Source organism: Equus asinus, chromosome 23, assembly GCF_041296235.1.
Source record: "Equus asinus isolate D_3611 breed Donkey chromosome 23, EquAss-T2T_v2, whole genome shotgun sequence".
Lineage (NCBI taxonomy): Eukaryota > Metazoa > Chordata > Mammalia > Perissodactyla > Equidae > Equus > Equus asinus.
In genome coordinates this window covers 57,456,765-57,478,420 of record NC_091812.1, presented here as the reverse complement: position 1 = coordinate 57,478,420, position 21,656 = coordinate 57,456,765, and the positions used below count along the sequence as shown (strand labels likewise).

At 35.7% G+C, this 21,656-nt stretch overlaps 1 protein-coding gene across 1 annotated transcript in view; it reads left to right on the top strand.

Annotated features, from left to right (window-relative positions):
• CAAP1 (caspase activity and apoptosis inhibitor 1) overlaps nt 1-21,206 on the top strand; it is a 53,577-nt gene extending 32,371 nt beyond the window's left edge. The window contains exon 6 of the mRNA XM_014853389.3: nt 18,533-21,206. Coding sequence (XP_014708875.3) covers nt 18,533-18,879 — 347 coding nt within the window. The 3' untranslated portion in view covers nt 18,880-21,206. The remainder of the gene's footprint in view (nt 1-18,532) is intronic.
• Nucleotides 21,207-21,656: the final 450 nt, after the last annotated feature.

The window sequence follows — 21,656 nt, the reverse complement described above, 5'->3', positions numbered from 1 at the left end:
AGTGCTGCCCTCTAAGAGAAGAGGTTTTCCTGCTCCCATGTTCAGGCACCTGGTGCTCCTTGGAGCTCCCTTTACAGTGTCATCAGCCTAGCTTGCTGTGATTTTCTTAGGGCAACTTCAGTCATTTGAGAACTAACCAGGGAGGCAAAGAGGAGGAAAAAAGAGCTCAGGGTAGCCAGGTATCACAAAGTGCAGGTCTTTTATACTTTGGGGACTTGAGAGACTTCTCCTAGGTTCTCACCGAGGTGGCAGAAATATCAAGAACACACTGGCATCAAGAAGCAACAGCCAGCAGAGGTGCGAAAACGTAAGATCGAGCACAGCAGTACCATTGTGCAGTGTACTTCACGTTCATGTTGGACTAAATCTGTAGGAAATGGTTAAGTTCCAGCTCTTTTTGTAAGAAAGCAGGGAAGTAAGTGAAGTCTTTTAGAAACATGTCTATAAAAATGGTTAAAGTATAAAATGTTTTGTTGCATAATGGGATAAACATAAGTTATCTAGAAGATTCAATTGTGTAGAACATCTTCCAGATAAATATCAGTGTATCAGAAATCTGAACCAGATAGTAAGAAACTTGCCCTGAGTCACCCAAGCAGCTGAGGTATGCCAGGAAATAGAAATCCTGGTAGGCTCAGTAAAGATTATTGCCTTTTTTCTAAATGAACTAATATTGTCAATATGCAAAACTTTCAAAATCGATTTAATATTATCTCTAACTTTTCTTGCATAGCTAGCTATTCTTGGTCACAGTGAGCTCAATAAAAACAATATAATGCTCCTTGTGAATGCATAGTCATTTTATTTAATGACTTGACTATGTAAGAAAATTCATCAAAGCTTATTTAGTACTAAAGTAAGCCTTTGTTCAGTGGACCAAAATGTAAAGCAGCACTGAATTTTCTGTTTGCTCTTCTAGAATAAAATAAATTTTATTATATGACCTATTGATGGTGTATGATACTGACAAGTTATTTAAATTATATTTTCAGTTTTTTCAGCTTCTCTGCTAAATTATTCAATATTGAGATATATTAACTATGAATTACTTAGATTGAAATTGGCATTTCTTTGTCTAGTACTGGTTTTGTTCATCTTGTTGATGGGAAATATCATTTATGACACTACCTGCACTGAAGATGAGTATCAGAGTGTACTCTAGCTTCTCTCACCCCTTCATAATGGACTAGTGCCTGAGGGGCTGCCTTCACTGGGAACATTATTTAAATGTGAATATAATCTCTTGGTTGATTGATTGGTACTGTAGTAAAATAGAAGCTCTTCTGTTAGCATTAGCTTCCTAAGTCATTCATTTTTAGCAAGAGGGCAGTTGTGTAAGAAACAGCAGTTACAATTTTGCCCTAGAGATGCACAGCTGTGTTTGTGTGCATAGGCACATACACATATGCGATCCTGCGATCTTACGTTAATTTCCTGGGGGATTTCAGGCTTGAATTATTGAAAGGTTTAACTCAGCTTTTAAAATAAGAATGGTTTACACAAATTTTCTAAATAGGTCATTTGTGCCATAGTTTAAAAAAATGAACACTGCTATTTGTCAAAGGTATTTAATTTTTAGAAAATATTTTTAAAATATCAAAAAAATCTCTGCTATTATTATTAAATTCTCTTCCTATATATTTATCTATAAATAAGAAAATTTGCTTAAGACATTAAGTAGTGAAATAATGTCTATTAAAATTGTTTCTTTAAAGTTTACATCTGGGGATATGTGTAATTTTGCAAATTATTCTCCTTTGTAACTTCAAGAATTAAGGTGTTATGTTTGCATTACTTCTTGGATAAAATAGATAAAGTTGTCATTAGACATATTTTGGTTCTATTTTTGTATTTCAAATAATCAGAAATAGAAAATACAGTGGGCTGCCTTCTGAGTGGTTCCTGTTGCTGAAGAGTTTTGAACATAGTTTACGTTAACCACCACTTGGTGGTGCTGTTGTCGAGCAGATTCAAGCAATGTTTGGACGTTTGGCCCTGATCTTGAAGTTCCTTTTTAGCTGTCAGATTTTGTAAAGACCAGCGCCTAGAGCAGTGTCTGCGCTTGGGAAGAATGCTTAATAACTGTTTTCTTAAGTTGTTTAATGGAAGCAGAGTGAAATATACAATTTTTTTTTCTCTCTTTACATTTTTTGTTCTATTAGGGGAAAAGAGAAGATGCTTGATTTAGTCTTTAAGCTCTATCATGGTTCCTTGAAATGCATTCATTTGAATACGGTCATAAACAGAAATAGTGTAACCATATGGTATCTAAAATGATAAAAATCAATAAGACATTTACTACATCTTACTCTGAATCTTTTACATTAGCTTGCTCGTGAAAATTATTCTTTCCTTCTATTAGAGAAAGATAAGCAAGCATACCAAAAATACGCACAGTTTTGCTGTGGTTAGGCTCAAATCTTGCCACTTTTTAAAAAAAAATAATGTAGTTGCCTCATGCCATTATGTTTTGGTTTTCTGGTTCACAAGTTAGTGAATAATAGACAGCTTTAAAAATTATCTTGTTAACAAGAGCTTCAAGAAGTTGAAAGGTAGACTTTAATAGGGTAAAAATGTTTATCAGTGGTTAAACTATGTGATGAAAGTTTAGAATAGATATTTTCTATGTGCTTCTTTCAGCCTTTCAGACTAGAGTCACCAAAGTGTGATTATACATACTCCCAGAAAATGCAGGAAGAAAATACCAGAACTTCTAAAGTAAATTTCTGATTATATGTATATTATCATAATAGTATGTATTAATTTATTGTACTAGTACATATTAATTTATAAGTAAATAAAAAGTACTTATAGGTACTGAAACAGACACTCAAAAATGTTTTCTTTCATAGGTTTATATAGATGATGAACTTGAGAGACCACTCTTTTAGGCTATGATAAGGAATTGGTGATGGCCATATCTTATTCACTCATTACTTCTAAAAAATTAAATGTGATAGATTTTTGCCATCATAGCACAAAGGTTTTGAATATAAAACTGTATGAGACCTTTCGAATTCTTAAAATGGAAAAATCCAAGTAATTTTTGTTCCCGTTGCTATTGTTGTTCTAAGGTTTTACTGCACCAGGAGAAGCAAAAGTGGGTAAGTGGAGGGACTAGAGTCAGAATGAATGAAGAAAGGAATTTGCAGTTCAAAAGGAGATGAGTTTACTGGAAGAACTTCACAGCCATAGCTGAAGGAATACATGCAAGTTATAAAAACTTTAAAAAATAATGAGAAAAATGCCATCAGGGACTTTCATTGCTTTGTAAAGGAGAAGAGAGTGAAGATCATCAGTTAATCAAGCAGCATCTGTAGGCCAGCAGTTTCACATGCCTGCTCTGTCTGTTACCATAGAAATCTCTGGATTGGCAGGTGAACTCTGTGCTGCCTCTTTCTTTGAAGACCTAAACTGCAGGCATGGATGTTAGCGAGCTGTGGGGAGACTGAAAGGAAAGGGTTTCGAGGCTGTCTGGAGTGGGAAATAGCGGGTAGAAACACATGTGTACCACTAATTTGTTCTCAAAGTTTGAGGCTAATTCCTGTCTTCCTAGCCCGTGATTATCTCCTTGACTGGCTCTAACAAAGGAGTATTCACAGAATACAGCTTCTCAACACAAGTTAACTTCTTTAAAGGATTTTTAAAAAACCCGTTGTGGGGAAAGGATATCTAGCTCAGCAGTTGGTGAAGGAAAAAGAGGTTGTGGTATAACCACTAGTGTGACTTAAGAATTTACATTTCTTTTCTCATTCCTTTGAGCTTTTTCACAAGTTATTACCAGCAGTGACACCAAACAGAATGCTCCCTGCTTTTTAATTTGTCTCTTTCTGTGAGTGGTAGTTGAATGAAAGGGTGAAAATTACATTTTGTATGGCGGATCAGCCCTCACTGTTTCTGTACATTTTGAGGGCCCCTCTGTTGCATTTAAATGTGACACTTTTCTGCATTTTTTTAAAGAGTAAACCGGCAAGGCTTTTGGATGCATGATACCCTGCATGTGTTTTATCAAGAATGAAATTACAAAGAATTTGATTCTGTTATTTTGAGAGAAATGTTTATTGCCATGTTTCTTTAGATTATACCCATTTTAAACCTTCTGTCTGGTGATGTATTTCATAGGATCCTAGACAGACTCTTTCTGAGGCCAGATGCTTTGGAGATTACGTAGTCCAAACTTTCATCAGGTGTTGGATTCCCTTTGGATCCACCATGCTTTTTGGTCATTATGTTCTTGTCCAGTTTGTTAGGAAAAGTGCCTCCTGATAGAGAAGTGCTTCTGCCGAAGGACAGATAGTGAACACTAGCTTGAAGTCAGATTTTGTTAGCAGTTCTTGAACTTTTTACATATCCCACACTCTAGTCTATGACTTGATTAGCAGTTTTGGTTGCCACATCATATAGTTGATACATACTGAGTTTCATTTCTGGGTAAATACCAAGTTTAGATTTGTAAGAAACTGCCAAACTGTCAAAGTACTTTACCATTTTACATTCCCACCAACAGTGAATGAGAGTTCCTGTTGGTCCACATCCTTGCCAGCATTTGGTGCTGTCAGTGTTTTGGATTTTTGCCATTCTCATGGGTGTGTAGTGGTTCTCATTGTTTTACTTTGCAGTACCCTAGTGAAAGATGATGTGGAGCATCTTTTCATATACTGCTTTGCTGTCTGTATATCTTTGGTGACTTGTCTCTTGAGATCTTTTACCCATTTTTTAATTGAATTGTTTGTTTTCTGATTGTTGAGATTTAAGAAATCTTTATGGGGCTGGCCCTGTGGCCAAATGGTTAAGTTCGCACGCTCCACTTTGGTGGCCCAGGGTTTCGCCAGTTTGGATCCTGGGCACAGACATGGCACTGCTCGTCAGGCCATGCTGAGATGGCGTCCCACATGCCACAGCTAGAAGGACCCACAACTGAAAAATCTACAACTGTGTACTGGAGGGATTTGGGGAGAAAAAGCAGAAAAAAAAAAAGATTGGCAATAGTTGTTAGCTCAGGTGCCAATCTTTAAAAAAAAAAAGAAATCTATATATTTTGGATAACAGTCCTTTATCAGATGTATTGTGCACATAGTTTCTCTCAGTCTGTGGCTTCTCTTAGCTTTCTCTTAATATTTATTCATATTTAATGCATATCTTTTAGGTCTGTGTCTCCTACATGTTATATTTATTCAAGTGGGTTTGAGGGACCTGTAAGAAGGTCTGTTCAGCCAGAAGCAGCATTCTAATCTGTGAACTTCTGTGATCCTTCTGATTCTGTTAAGATCTGGAATGCAGTATAAAATGTTTAAATGCATAGGTTTTTGAAATATACTTGGGTTTGAATTTTGGTTCTGCCACTTTAATTGTGGGAACTAGAGCAAGTTACTTAAACTCTCTGTTCCTCAGGTAAACTTTCTAAAAATGTTTCCTCGTTTATAAAATGGAGATAATGAATATAAATGCTTTTTCCATTATGTTATCATAGAGATTAGATGAGTTAATATGTGTAAAGTGCTTTAGAGAAGTGCTTAGTACATAGTAAGTGCTCAATAGATACCAGCTCTTGTTATAATTATTTCTGCCGTCATTATTGTTGTGTTTTCTGCTTCATGTCCCCGGTATCATCCTTGTTGTCTCTAATTGGTGAAAGTGTTTCTAGACTGATCCTTAGTCGGCCTTTATGTAACTTCTACTCATTGGTCCTTCTGTGTCCTTTGGATTGTAGAAAATGAATTTTATACCTCTTCTAAATGACGTCTCTTCAAATTTTGAAGCTGATCTTTTATGCCAACAAGCTAATTGTTTTGTGCTAGGCACCAGGGATAGAAAGATAAATAAAATGTGGCCCACCTTGGAGAGAACTTGTCTAGTAAAGGAAAACAGATGTGTAAGTTAATTTTTCACATCCACTGTATCTGAAGGTCAGCACTGAGTCCTCATCTTGACCTGGTAGCCATGTTTGACACCACTGATTGTTCTTTCTTCCCTGGCACTGTCGTCTTTTCTCAGTCCCCTTTGCATTATGCTCCCTTCCACCCAGCTGCTGAAGGGTGAGTGCCCCAGGACTTATTCTTTGGACTTTTTTTCTTTTCTATATTCCCAGGTGGTCATCTTCTGTAGTTCTGGGACTGGCAGCTATGAATTTATTTCTGCAATTCAGACCTCTTTCCAGTACTTGTATATCCAGCTTACTTGTTAGATGTTCAATAAGCATCTTAAGTTAATGTCCTAGAATGAATTTTAGATCCTTCCTTGATCTCCCCCTCTCAAAAGCAACAAATAAACAGACTTCAAAAAACCTTGCTTTTCCTACATTCTTCTCCATCTCAATAAATAGCACTTACATTCTTCTGGGTGTCCAGGCCAAGAACTTTGGAGTCATTCTTGAGTCCTTACTTTCATCTCCATCAGTAAATCCTGTCAGCTCTATTTTCGGAATATTCAGAGTGCAGCCACTTCATACCTCTTCTTAGCCATATTGTTCTGGCATTGATTCTTACAGCATCCTGATCCCTCTGTTTCTGTCTGTGCTCCCCTGTAGTCTCTTTTCCACACGGCAGTCTGGATGATTATTTTAAACTGTAAGAATGGTCCTGTCACTGTTCTTATCAAAGCCTTCCCATCTCAAAACAGAATCTAAAGTGCTTGCTTCTTACAGCCATTGCAGCCTTAGGGTGATAGGCCCCGTCACTCCCCACTTGCCCACTCTCTTCCTTCCTCCTTGCTTTCCCCCAGCTCTCCAAGTGCTCTGTGTCAGGGACTCTGCTTCTGCCGTTCCCTCTGCCTGCTGCTCCACTCCAAGATAACCACATGAGTCTTCCACACATCATTCAGATCCCTGATCATGTTACCTGATCTGTCTAAACTAATTAGCACTACTATTATCAGAGCTCAGAAACCTCTTAATAAACCTAGAATTCTACTAAGAATTGATGTCAGGTGTACTGTACTGTAGTCTAGTGGAAGTTACCTTCTTTTGAAAACAATAACTATGTTGTTCTATCATGAATCTAGTTCCCAGCCTCTCTCAGAAAATAAATGGAAATCTATCAGTTGTGACTACACGTTTTAAATGCCCATCATGCGGTTTGTTCAAGTCGCAGATTTGTACTCTTCACACCAGTGGTGTACTCTTATTTAGGTTAAACACTTGTTCTTTAAGATCAAACATCTCCAAATCGGTGAGGCCTTCCCTAACCTGCATCTGCTTACCTCACCTCTTGATGCCTTATTGTAGGATTGATTATCACTTAGTTCATACCGCTATTGCCTGTTTATTTACTTCTGTTATAACACTGCCTAGTAGTAATCGTTTCAATTCAAGAAACATTTATGAGTACCTACATAGTAATTTGACATGGTCCTTACCCCTAAGTAGCGTCCCATTCTGTGGTATTTCTATTTGTTTATATGTGACGATCCCCTTGAAATGGAGAGCTTCTGTGGGGCAAAGGATTAGATCTTTAGTGCTTGTCTGTAGTGGGTACTCAAATTTTTTTGAATGTGTGAGTGGATGGATAGATGAATGAAAGAACTCCTTCTTTCTCTTCTACCCTGTCCAATATGTACATTATTCTTAATAGAGAAGATGGAAGCAAAATAGAGTATTAGGTACTTCAGCCCACTATTATTCTACCACCTACCCCAGAGTATGTTGGTTCTGAGCTTGTTTATCTTTCTGGTCTTAACAAAACTGAGTCATTTTTCTTTGTTTCGCTTAGCCTCTAGCTTTGTTTATCTTACTTGTACAGATTCATACTAGTCTTTTATATTAATAGTTGATTGTTTGCCCTTTATAAAATATGTGGTCATCATACAGATTCCTCTGTAGCTTCTATGTCTCTGGATATTTCCTCATTTGGATAATGAATGTTTGGACCGAGTTTTATGTTTAAGCATCTTTCTGCATTCTTCAGCTATCCCTCCTCATGAGATTATGTGTTTTCTCTGACCATTTTAAAAACATACAGGCCCCTTTTTATGGCATTTTCCACTTTCACTATCATACACTCTAAGGTGACAATAGTTATTTTTTCCAAGGGCTCCCGCTACTTCCCCATTTCACGTATTTTCTTTTATGGAAATAATTAGGATGAAACTGATAGTTTTTATTATTTTTCCTACTTCTTTAATGAAAGTATTTTTAGTTTTAGGGTAGGATTTCTTTGTTTTGTAGAGTATACCACCACTTTTTTGGCATAATGATAATGATGGCTGCTTACCATCATCATGAGTCTACAAAAGGTACATTTACATTTTCTAAAATTAGAATCAAGTCTTTAGTAATTCTTTCTAAGCATGTATTTATATTTAAGCAAAAGCATTGCCACAGGAAACATGACAGTTTGTGAAGCAGACAGTGAATTTGAGCACACCTTCCTTGGATGAGCAGATTGTGGAGCACTGAGATTTTACCAGCAGAAAATATGAGTGTGAGGCCTTTTTAAATGAATAAGTTCCATTAGATCTTCGGGGGAAAAAGTTGCCTGATTCTAAATTCCACTACTTGTAAATACTGAAATAGCTATTTTGTCTTCATTTTTTCCCCTTTGTGCATTTTCATAAATTTCTTCCTAGATTTTGATATCAAACTTTATTCTGTTAGAAACCTCTTTAATCAAATGGTAGGATAAATGGTAAATGACATTTTTAAAGGTTTTCTTTCTGTTTACTTCCACACTGCTAGAGAAAACCTCTCACATGTCAGCCTGTTACTGTGCCCCAGTGTGTCCCCAAAATATTCACTTACCTGATCCATTGTAAAAGGCTGGCAGGAGGCGGTCCCTATTGTGCTGTTGTCCTAGAATAGTGCAGTCTTCAGAGGCAGTAATTTTGGACACTGCACTTTTCTGTATGCTCACATGTGCATTTTATTCTGTTAGGCTCACATCCTCTTATGCTGAGCTGAGTTGCAGCACTTTGCCATTGTCCATTGTGTCCCTCACACTTGCAGTCTCCTCCTCTGTCAGTATCACCTGTTACACTCTAACACCTACAGCATATCCTGTGTCTCTGAAGGTCTCCGTGACTTTCCCTGTGCCTTACGCACTCTGAAATTCTGTTATTCTTCATTTTGCACAATTTAGCACTTTAAAATATGTCCATATTTTAAGCATACATAAGCACCACAAGGGCAAAAACTGTCTTAATCATGCCACAAATATTTAATCTACCCCAGCTGTGGTATTTTGTAAGGCCTACCTCTTCTGTGGCTTTTACAGCACCATCATGACATATGTAATAGATACTGAGTATTTATTGACTCTTGGAGACATCTCTGGATTTGAGATTCTTAAAAGTTAGGTTTACAGGCTAGTAGACACTCACATTATCCAGAAGGTCAGTGGAGTTTTGGTGGAATACTAGACAGGTTTCTATATTAAATTGTTTGCATTTTCTTCTTTATCAGTAACAGTTATGCCATGATTAAGTTTTGAATATGAGGGTCAACATGATGCACTCAAATTTAAATCAATAGTTTAAAACACTACATGACAAAAAAATAGCCACGTTCTGTTAATTTTGCTGAGAGGAAGATTTAAGGCCTCTACAGAAAACATTGTTCTTACACATTAAAAGAACAGTTGTTTCCTTTTCAGAAAATAAAGTGTTGGTTTCTTAAAAAGGCTGGAATTCACTAAAACTGTTAAGAGTTATCAAGCTGACTTTCTACAGTTAGAATACATTAGAAGTGTGTTGTTGACAAATTAAAATTTAATAAAACCAAAATTTTTTCTTGTCTAAGAAAAGAAATCCACAGAGGCATAGCATTGCTGTCTAGTGCATCGTAGACTTCGTTACGAATGAGATTCCAATAGGTCAGTAACACTGGGGCTGTGGAGATTCAGGATCTAGAGAGAAGGATGGTGAAACGTGTCAGTCTAAATGGCGTAACCAGTGAAAGTGAATAACTTTAAAATCAGAGGAGAAAAACGAGTTGAAGGAGAAAACAAAGTGAAGTAGTCTAGCCATTTTAGTAATCAGCTCTATGTTTGCTTGATAGGAGTATTGGATTTCAGTTTTCTCATGTTCTCCTCCAAGATAGATATTTTTTTTAAATATTTTCAAAAATGTTTCAGATTTCTAAGTAGAAATCAACTTTTATTAAAAAAACTTTTTGTCTTGGAAAATTTCAAACAAAAATAGGAAAGAAGGTAGGAACATAACTCCCATGACTCAGCTCCATCTTCAGCAATTATCCACCTGTGGCTAATCTTTTTTCATCTGTACTCCTACCTGCTTCACACCACTAGATTATTTTAAAGCAAATCCGAAACATCTCTTTGGTTCATCTGTGAATATTTCAGTATGTATGCATCTCTTAAAGACAAGAGATCTCTTTTTAAACATGGCCACAATACCTTAAAAAGTAACATGTCTTAATAGCATCAGATATTCAGAAAGTGTTCAAATTTAACCTAGTTGTATTCATCGGTGGTATTGTGATACTAAGATTGATCCATTAGCTCAGGTGTTGTCAACCTGAGACTAATGGTTTTAGTAGCTGTGATTATGGTCTAGATCCATTATTTCATTAGGGGTTGTGGAATAGTGGATCTAAGGATTTTTAATCCTCAGATAACCAGTGTTCAGGTTTCTCGGATTGTCTTATAATATCTTTTAAACTTTATTTGTATGAATTGGGGTCCAGATATAGTCCCAACATTGCACCTGGTTGATAGTCTCTCTTTCTTTTTAAAAGGAAAGCTACACTTGCCTAGCCTTCTCTTTTTTTTTTTTTTTTTTTTAAATATTGGCACCTGATCTAACAGCTGTTGCCAGTCTGTTTTTTTTCTTCTTCTTCTTCTCCTCCCAGAGGTCCCCTGGTACATAGTTGTATATTTTTTTTAGTTGTGGGTCCTTCTAGTTGTGGCATGTGGGACGTCGCCTCAACATGGCCTGATGAGCGGTGCCATGTCCGAGCACAGGATCTGAACTGGCGAAACCGCTCAGCCAGGGGGCCGGCCCTGATAGTCTCTTTTTAATCTATTATGCTTCCCGTTTTTCTCCCACCCTATCTCTCTCCCTCTCTTTGCAGTTTATTTCTTGAAGAAACTCGGTGTCTGCTGAAGTTTCTCAGTTTGAATTTTGCTGATTGCATCCCAGTGTTTTTTTTAACGTTCCTTTATTTTCTGTGTATTGGTAGTTAGATGTAGAGGCTTGATCAGATTTGTGTTCTCTTTTTTGACAAAAATATTTAGGAACAATGTTGTGTCCTTCCATAAGGAGGCATTCATTACTTCTCTTTTTTGCGGTTGTGTTAGCCATTGGGAGATATTGTCCATGGTGGCTGATAATAATATCTTGATTCCTTGAGGCTAGCTTTTGTTGGTAATCTAGTTTTTTTCCTCTGGGAACTTTTAGGAATTTTTTTTTTACCTTCAAGTTCTGATGCTTTGTAGACTGTGTCTTAGGTGTAATGCTCTGCACTTGGGAGGCCCTTGCGGCGTGAAGACCTTCTTCACCTCAGATCAATTTTTACTCTTATTTCTGTATTTTCCCTCTTCACAGTCTCTTTTCTTGCTTTCTGACTTGTTCTGTCACTAGTCAAGCGTCTGCTCAAATGTTACCTGATCAGATCACAGTGATCATTCTGTGAAAGCGTCTGTCTGCTGCTGTCTTCTTAGCCTGCTGTAGTTTCTTCATAGCACCTGGTACTTATTGATAGTGTCTCTCCTCAGACTTAAACATGAGGCAGGCACTTTTCTTTTTTAATTCACTGCTGTTTCCTCAGTGTTTAAAACAGTGTTTTGTACATTGTAGGTGTTCAGTAATATTTGCTGAATTGATTATGTTAGGTTGTTGTTGGACTTGTGAGTCATTCATCCTCGTCTCTTAACTTTTATCGCCTATTTTACATATATTTTTACTTTATTTCTACATTTGAGGACTTTTTAAACATTATCTTCCAGGAGCCGTTGAATGTTTGCTTTTGATGACTGTATTTTTAAATTCTAACGTTTCTGTTCTCTGTCTTTTTTCATTGCTCTGTGTACTTGTTCAATGGCTGCACACCCCTTCAGTCTCTAAGGGTACCAAGGAAACTCCCCCACCTCTCATTGCCCCCCATTAGATTATCTTTAGACTCCTAAATTTTCTTTATCTTTTCCTTTGTTCATCTTAGTCCTTCGTTTATTGTGGCTGGGTTTTTCTCCTAGCTGGTTTGGGTTTCTTCAGTAGCTGTTTGGACACAGTTCTCTAACAGATCTCTTTCTTTAATATAGCTGCATGGGGTAGGCCTTCCAGTGGACAGGGTTTGAGCCTGTGGCCGGGAAGGGCTCAATCAGCCAGCTATTCTGAATGAGTTGAATTTAATGATCTTGGCGTTTGTTCCACAGCCAGCTCTTCCTTGCTTCCAAGACTCTAGGTCTTAAGGATTACACTCATCTGGGGAATCTTTTGCTGTGACTTTGCTTTATTTTTCTGTCACTTGAATCCTGCCTACTTAGATTTTGTAAAAATCCTGCAAAATTTCTTTTCAGCTGATACCCTTTCCTGTAATCTATTAATAGTATGATTTCATTTTTTCTTTTTTAACTTTTTAGAAGGTTATACTCTTGGAAATGGTTGAAGAAATATGTGTATTCATAGAGCAAAATTGGAAAACTCATTTTCTCCTCTTCCCCCTCTACTTTGACTTCTCTCTCCAGAAATAACCACTATTAATATTTTACTTATGTTATTTTTAACATAAGTATGATTATCACTCTTTAGTTTACTTTTTTAACTTAACAGTATTTCTTGATCATTATTCTATTTTACTAATTTATTAATTTTTTTCCAGATGGATAAAATTACTATTTTTTTTACTAATAAGTAAAAAATGATAGTTTTAATTTGTACTTCCCTGATTACAAGTTAGACTGAGCGTTTTTTCATGTATTTATTGATCCTTTGTATTTCATATTAGTGAAATGCTTGATTTACTTCTACCCTTTGCCCATGTTTTTAGTTATTTCTTAATGATATCTAGATATTGTATATACTCTTGCATTTGTCCTTTTTAAAAATGTGTTTCTCTAATATTTTCTTGTAGTCTGCCCTGTCTCATAATTTTATTTATAGTAGATTTTCTTTCTCAGAAATCTTACATTTTTATTTAGCTAAATTTGTTGGTTTTTTCTCTTTGTGGATTCTCCATTTTGTGTTTTACTTAGGAACAACTAATGTTTGTTAATTTTTTCCTCAGTTAATTTATAATTTTTATGCCATTATTTTTAAGTAACTTCTGTCACTTCAGTGGGTTCTTGATAGGGAAGAGAATTAGGTATGTGTGCTCAATTTGCCAGCTTTAGCAGAAATTCAGACAGATATTAATTATTCCATGTTCTAGGGCTTGCCTCTTGGCTTAATTTAATAAGTCATTATCAAGAAGTTTCACAAGCATGCAGTCACTCATAACAGTAGATATGCTTTCATTTTATGCATTAAAACTATTTCTGATAAGTTGAATTATTAGCAAGTGGAATAATATAGGCCCTTTCAAGGTTTAAATATGCTAACATAGCTTAAAAACCCTTATTCATTTTTATCACTCAAAATCTTTGTGATTCATAATTATCATATGTTTGTTTACTTTCATTGGGTTTTCTATTTAAAACTTTTAACGAAAAGCAAACTTAAGACCTAAAATATGTTTCCTTTATATAGCTTAGAGAATCCCTGCAGGTCTTAAGCATTGAGGTTTGTCATAGATGATAATAAAAATACAGATACTGCATTTTAGCTCTCCCTGTTACGTAGTATACTCCCTTTTATTTATACCAGAAGTATATTCCTTTAAAGTGATTGGCTCTTTTGTAGTCATGTTCTTTTCTCCTTGTTGATAAAATGTTTAAACGGTATTGGGTGTTCTATTTAGTTGCCAAATGTTTTGCCTTTATGATTTTATCCCATGTTCATAACTATGCACTGAATAATATAAACAAATATTTCTCTGGTAAATTATTTCATTTATTCATCTGTGTCAGTGATGAGTTTAGATAGTAGTTGATTCATCTTGCTGTCTAGATACTGAGTCTAGATGGATTAGCTTTTTATTTAAAAAATCTTTGGTATTTGGGTGCCGAGTTTGGAGTATGAATCAAATTGGTAGTGCAAAAGATAGCAGGAAAACGAAGGAAAAGAGAAACAGTGGAAATATACAGACAGAGGAGACGGAGGAGAATGTACGTTGTTGAGTTGTTGGCTAGAGGATCAACTGTAAGAGAGAAATGCTCAATAAACCCCTGAACTCTTTATTACTTCTTTCTTGAAAAACACTTTGTCTTCCTATAAACTGTTGTTTAGCCAGGCTCTTGACCTCCTTTAATCCTCCCCAATAAGTTATTTACTCCATTTCTTCATTTATATTGCTTTTCTCTAAGGTTCTCTAAATGGTACGTAGTATTTTAGGTGCCACCCATCTTACTGGAAAAGAGCAGAATTAATGTAAGGAATATATCATATCCTCTAGTTTCTTTGTGTATAGTTTAAAGTTACTTCAGTTATTTTGCTGCTTCTTGTGACATCAGTAGCTTGGATCTAATTTTATGCTCACTCTCTTCCCTGAGCCACTTTTGATTATTATATCCTTTACAGTTAATAGTCTGAATTCTTATTCTTTTTATTTTTAATTGCATTTGTATTATTTTACCTCAGACCCGTCTGTCTTTTATTTTTCTTGGTGGATTTCAACAACCTTAGTTTAATGTCATGCACAAATTGAAACTGTTTTTATTTCCTTTAGAGGAGCAGAACTAATTTACCTTAGAGTGATTTGGTACTCTCAGACTCCTAAGTCCATGTGAAAACTTAACGATGCTCTTTTGTTTGTGGAATTCTCATATACTTTAAATGGGCACTCACTTCACCCTGAAAACACACACACACGTGTGCATGCATGCACGCAGTATGGGAGTGTAGAAGGACAGAACATGACCACACTGATATTTTAAGGACTTTGAATAAGGCATTTTGTAGTAAAGTTACCTTTTTAGAAAGAATGTGCAGATTTTGCCTCTTCCACTTTGAGAATCATACTTGATAAAGAAAAGCCCTACAAATTTCTGATAGTAAGGATGAGAATAAATTGTCTTTGGAAATGTAGTCGTATGTTTGCAAATGATGCTTTAAAAAATAAGTCAGTAGAATGATGAAAATTAAGGAATAGTGAAAAGACTTGATTGAAGTATGATCTTACATCTTCAAATAATTTGTCATGTTATATTGTACAAGTCATTTAACTTGTTTTCACATTTGTGAAATGAAGTGCTTATGGTAAATTTCAGATATAAATTCTACAAAGCTTTGGCATCCATAGTGCAGGTATAATGGGTAAATGGAACCTATGAATGCATTCACCAGTACTGTTACGGAGGACTCAACCACTTGGATTTTGGATAATTTTAAGTATAAGCAGAGAACACCAAGTTTGTAGAGCACCATTTCTTCAGTGATAGAATATGTATAACGGTTTCTGATGTAAAAGTAAAGAAAGAGTGAAGGCCACCTTCTGCCCACTAAAAGTTTGAAACAAACCCATAGAAAATATAAATGAGAAAAAAACTCTTGTCAAGATTTTCTTCCTTTGAAATATTGAGAACATAAACATTTTGAACCTGAATCTCTGGTACTGATAACTTTATAGAAGAAGGATTTTATTATTATAAGCTCAGGGCAGAGGAGCTCTTTAGCTGTGGTTATTTCTTGAATAAGCTTATATAAATAGGCTTAAAAATGATCTGAATTAAGTGAGAATATAGCTCAATGGTTCTTAGCCATTTGAAAAAGTATTTGAAAGCTGTGGACCTCCTCCCCAGAAAAAAATAAGATGAATGTAATATACAATCTATTAAAAAATATCTATGGGGCTGGCCCCGTGGCCGAGTGGTTAAATTCGCGTGCTCTGCTGCAGGCAGCCCAGTGTTTCGTTGGTTCGAATCCTGGGCGCGGACATGGCACTGCTCGTCAGACCACGCTGAGGCAGCGTCCCACATGCCACAACTAGGAGAACCCACAACGAAGAATACACAACTATGTACCGGGGGGCTTTGGGGAGAAAAAGGAAAAAATAAAATCTTTAAAAAAACAAAACAAACAAACAAACAAATATCTATACACACTCATATATATCTCTGTGGTCTTTTGGTAGGAAATATAGGCTGATGGTGTATGACAATGACATTCAGCTGCAAGGTCTGCCATGTATCTTTTCAGGATCTGCTAGTGTGGATTCTCCACTTCTTTAATGAAAATATCTCTAAGTTTTGCTATCCTTCTTTTTATTTACCTACATAGAGATTCAAAGCAAGTTAATTTCATAAAGTGCAGCTACTCACATTTTGCAATTTAGCTTGTAAGTGATTCCATAGTTGTGTCATTACACACTGATCCCTGGACCCAAGATAGTAAGTGAGCTTTAGTTAAAATGCCCAGACATTGTAATTGTACTTCTTTTCTCTAGAAACCTGTTGCCAAAAAGGTTGTTTGGGGAAAAAAATTTAGTAGAGTATGATTTACTGACTTGTTACTTATATTTCATTGGCTACTGCTGCCAGTAGGATACCCTGTTGGATTATTATCCAGGTGATGAATTTATTAAGTGAAAGAAAAGTGGTAACCATATCTTAGGGGGAAAAGAGGAAAATAGTAAGTATTCCCATTTTTGTATTTTTATATAGACTTCACTTACTGTAATACAGACCTGGGGCTTTAGAGATATCCTAGGACAATTTACCTTAATTTTTACAGAAGGGAAACTCTGAAAAGGTAAAGGATTTGCTCAAGTCGCATACTTAATATTGGGGTAAGGATTAGGACTCACGTATCAGGTATTTAGACTCTCCCTCCCACCCACCCACCATACTCTTCCACTCTTCAGTCATTAGCAGGCACAACTTGTAGTCGGAAGAAAAAATCACATTTTTTTAAAAACTTATGTTTTAAAATCTTTTAAACAGACAAAATTCTCACTCAGAATCAGTGACTACAGATTTAGAACTCCGGATTAAAGCCTGCTAGGCATGAAAATTAACTTTTTGAGACTATGAACAATTTAGTGCTTCTTTTCTTAAATTTGTTTTTGTCTGAAATTAGAATACGTACATAAAGCATTCTTTCTTTATGCAAAAGGCTATATTCATTTTTCTGTAGCTATTTGGAAATATTTGATGCTTTGGGGAAATAAGTAAAATATTCTTTGGCATCAAATAATTAAAATTGCAATCTTTTTTTTTGCACGTTCTATTTGTGGGCAGAGATAATTTATTGATTCATTTTCCACTTTAATTTTGGAGGAGGGAGTAGTTTTTGAAGGAGGATCAGTAAAGGTCTGTAAATCGTTTATTATAAAACCAATGGAATAGAATTGTGTATATCCTCCCTGTACATTCTATCATCAGAATTTTTTATCTGTCAGTCTATGTTTTGTAAAAAAAGTTTCCCTACTATGAGAAAGCTAACAGAACTAACATTTGGGGGATCATTACTGTCTTTTTTGAAGACATATTAGAAATGTAAAACTTAAAACTAAATAACTTAAAACTACTTAAAAACTAAATGAATTGGAGGTATGAGTGAGCACTCAAAGTTGTAGATGACGCCAGGGGTTGAGCAATGTCCAAGGCCAGAGTGATTGAGAGCTATAATCTGCCTTTATATTCAAGTTCTTAGCATCGGTTATAGAAGCTTTTTTAACAAATGCATTTTTAAAGATTATGGTGTACTAACTTTATTAATTAAAATCCTCTTGATGAAAACTTATTTCATCTCAGAAAATGGCCTCAGGCGTTCTCCTTTAATTTATTGATTTAGAACAAAGTGTGTGAAAAAGCATATGAAAAGATTTGGGATAATTGCAGTGCACATTTCTCTTTTTTGTAGTTCATGAAGCAAAGTATTTTAAACTCCTTCTAGAATAGAATTTCACTTCTTCGATAATACTTTATCCAGAGAGTTTCCAACATCAGCTCTTATTTTGTAATGTGGAAGCTTCACTGTGGTACAGAGTTATGACATTTGTTTTTTTTCAAGGAAAATAGCCATGAGCTAACATCCACTGCCAATCCTCCTCTTTTTGCTAAGGAAGACTGGTCCTGAGCTGACATCTCTGCTCATCTTCCTCTACTTTATATGTGGGATGCCTGCCGCAGCATGGCTTGATGAGCGATGCATAGATCCGCACCTGGGATCCAAACCAGAGAACCCCAGGCCGCCAAAGCAGAGTGTGCAAACCTAACCACTACGCCACTAGGCCAGCCCCTGTTGTGACACTTTAATTAGGAAAATAGGTCGTGAAACTCCATGCATTGGTATAAATTTCCCAATGCTTCCATGTTCTACTAAGTTGGAATGGAAAATACATTAAAATTTACGTTCAATTAGATCTGTTTTCAAAGTTGAGGAGTTTGGAACAGGGTTGGCATGAGGATTATGGAATGTGTTTGGGACTCCATGGTGGGAGCTGGGGTCAAAGCAGCCCTTTAATCCTAAACAGAATGGGAATTTCGACCAGGGCGTTTAGGTTACATAGTTCTTTCCCCCCGCTTTTTTTGTTTGTTTGTTACAGGCAAAGGGGAAGATAGTGATGTGCTCAGTATAAATGCAGATGCTTATGACAGCGACATAGAAGGCCCATGCAACGAAGAAGCAGCTGCTCCTGAGGTCCCAGAAAATACAGTCCAAAGTGAAGCTGGTCAGATAGATGACCTGGAGAAAGACATTGAGAAAAGCGTGAATGAAATTCTGGGACTGGCAGAGTCTAGCCCAAAGGAACCCAAAACAGCCACCCTGACTGTTCCTCCACCGGAAGATGTTCAGCCTTCTGCACAGCAGCTGGAGCTGCTAGAACTTGAGATGAGGGCACGAGCTATTAAAGCCCTCATGAAAGCCGGTGATATAAAGAAGCCAGCCTAGTTATTGAACTGGGATCTGAATTTTAGATGTGTTTGAACAAAGCCACATCATATAATTTTTGTATCTGAAGTTTATTTTGAGTCTTAGAGGATATTTCTCATGTAATCCTTATTGGATAAAGTCATTTTAGGCCTAAAATATCCATATGGGTCTGTTGTTGTTGTTGTTGTTGTTGTTGTTACTTTCATATATGTGTGATCGTTTTATGACTTCATGGCAAATATCACTGGGTAACCTGGATACTTTGTTAGATGAGTATTTAGCTATGTTTGCAAATTAACGTCTGAAAAGCCATTAGCAAGAGGAATGGTAATTTTGTCCTTCTTTTTAAATGTTTTGGCACCACACCAAAAAGCTTAAGAAAGATTGACCAAGCATGTTGCTCTTAAGGCTATCTATATTTTGCAATAGAATTACTGCTTCTAGATTTGTTAACAATTTAAGAAATTTAGTTAAGCTTATATGTACTTTTAAAATATGTATTGTCTTGAAAATGGCTTCTATGGGTATGGATTTACTAGTAAAAACTGAGTAACGTTTTTCATTATAAGGCTTACAGATCTGAAATGGCTGAGAAAAACTTACTTTATAAAAGAAAAAATGGACTTAATTTAAGGCAGTGTTTAACAATGTAGAAGTAATTGCCCAACTTTAATTCCAGCAGGCAAGCCATTCTAACAGGTATTTGATATTATTGGACACTTTGTTCAAATTTTTTTCTTCAATTAAAAGGGAACACATTTTCATTTACATTCCAAGCTATTAGGAAAAGGAGAATATTTTATCATACAGGCTTTCATCTGGTGTTTTTTTGCTTGAAGATCTGATGTGCTATAATTCCATGAATTAAAAATAATAAAGACTATCATTCTGGGTCTGAAGACTTTTGATACATTTCTGAAAGCAGAATTAATTTCAGAAGCTTTGATAAGTTGATGTTATAATCTAATTTTGTATAGTTTTTGTAAATAAATTAAAATATTGCCACAATCCTGAATGCTTTTTGCCCCATCACTAATTGCAGTTGTTTGATACCAAAATAAGTTTAGGTAGACACCCTTAACTTAATTTTTTTTCTAAAATATAGATCTAGAACTGCTGTTTTTGTATTTGCTAACAAATATAGTATATTTTATGTATAAGCCATGTTCTACTAATGTTGTATGAAGATTTTCCTTATATACAGAACTTGGTGGGGTTGTGTTTTATTAGCTGGCTTAATGTAAATTTTAGAGGATTTCTTATGGAAATAGAGAGTGTTTATGAAACATTAGAGTTGCAGTTATAAATTCTTTTTCTTTTTTTTGTTATTCTTGAACATGACTTTAAATAATCCTGTCATTTGTTTTTCTCCATGAATCTTTCTAATGAGGCACAGAGGCCTCCATCATTTGAAATGCTCCTAGGCTGGTCAACGTGGATATGATTTAAATAGTTCTCATTCTTAACTGCCTTCAAGATGAAAAAGCATTGATTATGGTAAATTAATTTTTCTATTCTAACTTTAAAGTAACAAAGTAGTGTGGACTGAACTTTATTGCTGCTTATAACTATGAAATGCAGTGGATGACATTTGTGTCATTAAACAAGAAGTCGGAAGAGGTCTGAGTGCTTTGTGGCCGATTAAAGTCACCAGCCTCATGAGGCACTGGGTGTCTGCTCTGCTCAGCATGCAGAATGGTTTCTGGACATTGACTAGAGGGGCTAGGTGTGAGGTGGAATGGGCTGAACAAATTAGAGGCTACTTAGATTCCTACCTTGGAAAATCAACTTTTCCTCTTATTTATTTTTTTAAATGGTGAAAAAGATGCGAGCTTTCTGAAAATGAATGGCTTTAGAGAATAGGAATAGGTTTGTTTTAGAAGCGCCTACGTAATGGGAAAATACTATATATTGATCTGATGCTGTCATTTAAATCATCAGCTCACAGCTATTTATTGACTACCTCTGAGATGTTCAGTCTTGTTCAGAATCTTAAATTCAGGGGTGTTACAGTATAGACTTTAGCATGGAATAGAGTGATTAATAGATATGGATGCTGCCTTTTATGCCTAATTCCTCCCTTGTGCCAAGGTAAGGAAAATTTCTAGGCAGTGTTTAATTAGTAATTAAAAGAGAAAAAAAAATTGACAGCCTAATTTTCCATTCAAAGTAATCCTGACTTTGACTAGGAACCTGACCCAAATCTTGAGTGATTGGTGGCAACTGATAATATTGGGTCCTTTGCATTAGGCCTTGGCCTACTTTCTGATGTTCCTACTAATCCACACACTCACCTATATCCTAAAAACTCATCACTAGGTTGCCAGTGTAACATACTAATTATGAAAAATCACCTAAACGTTGTTGAACACCATCAATTCCTTAACACTATCAGGAAATATATCCTTTCCTTATAAATCTTGTGCCAAAACCTAGTTAGATCTTAAGGCATGATTAGCTCTCTGAGTTAAGGTGTTCTGAATCATTTGAACAGTCATACAAATTGCAATAAAAAATGTATTTTTAATGCCGTTTTCGAGGTAGATAAAGCAGGAGTGAACCCACAATGTGGGCCAAATATAGACAGCAGCCTAAAAGTTTTAAAACTTCTCAGTTCTATTCCATCATAAAAAGTAGGTAAGAAAGTTCAGTTATAGATACTTTTCCTTTATTGTATATGTTTAACTCTTAAAAAATAGAAGACCAATATGCTTTATCTTAAAACTGCTAGATATTTTTACATTTTCTTTATCTTCAAGTAGACTCCCTTTTTAAAACAAAAAAAGTGCTAATGA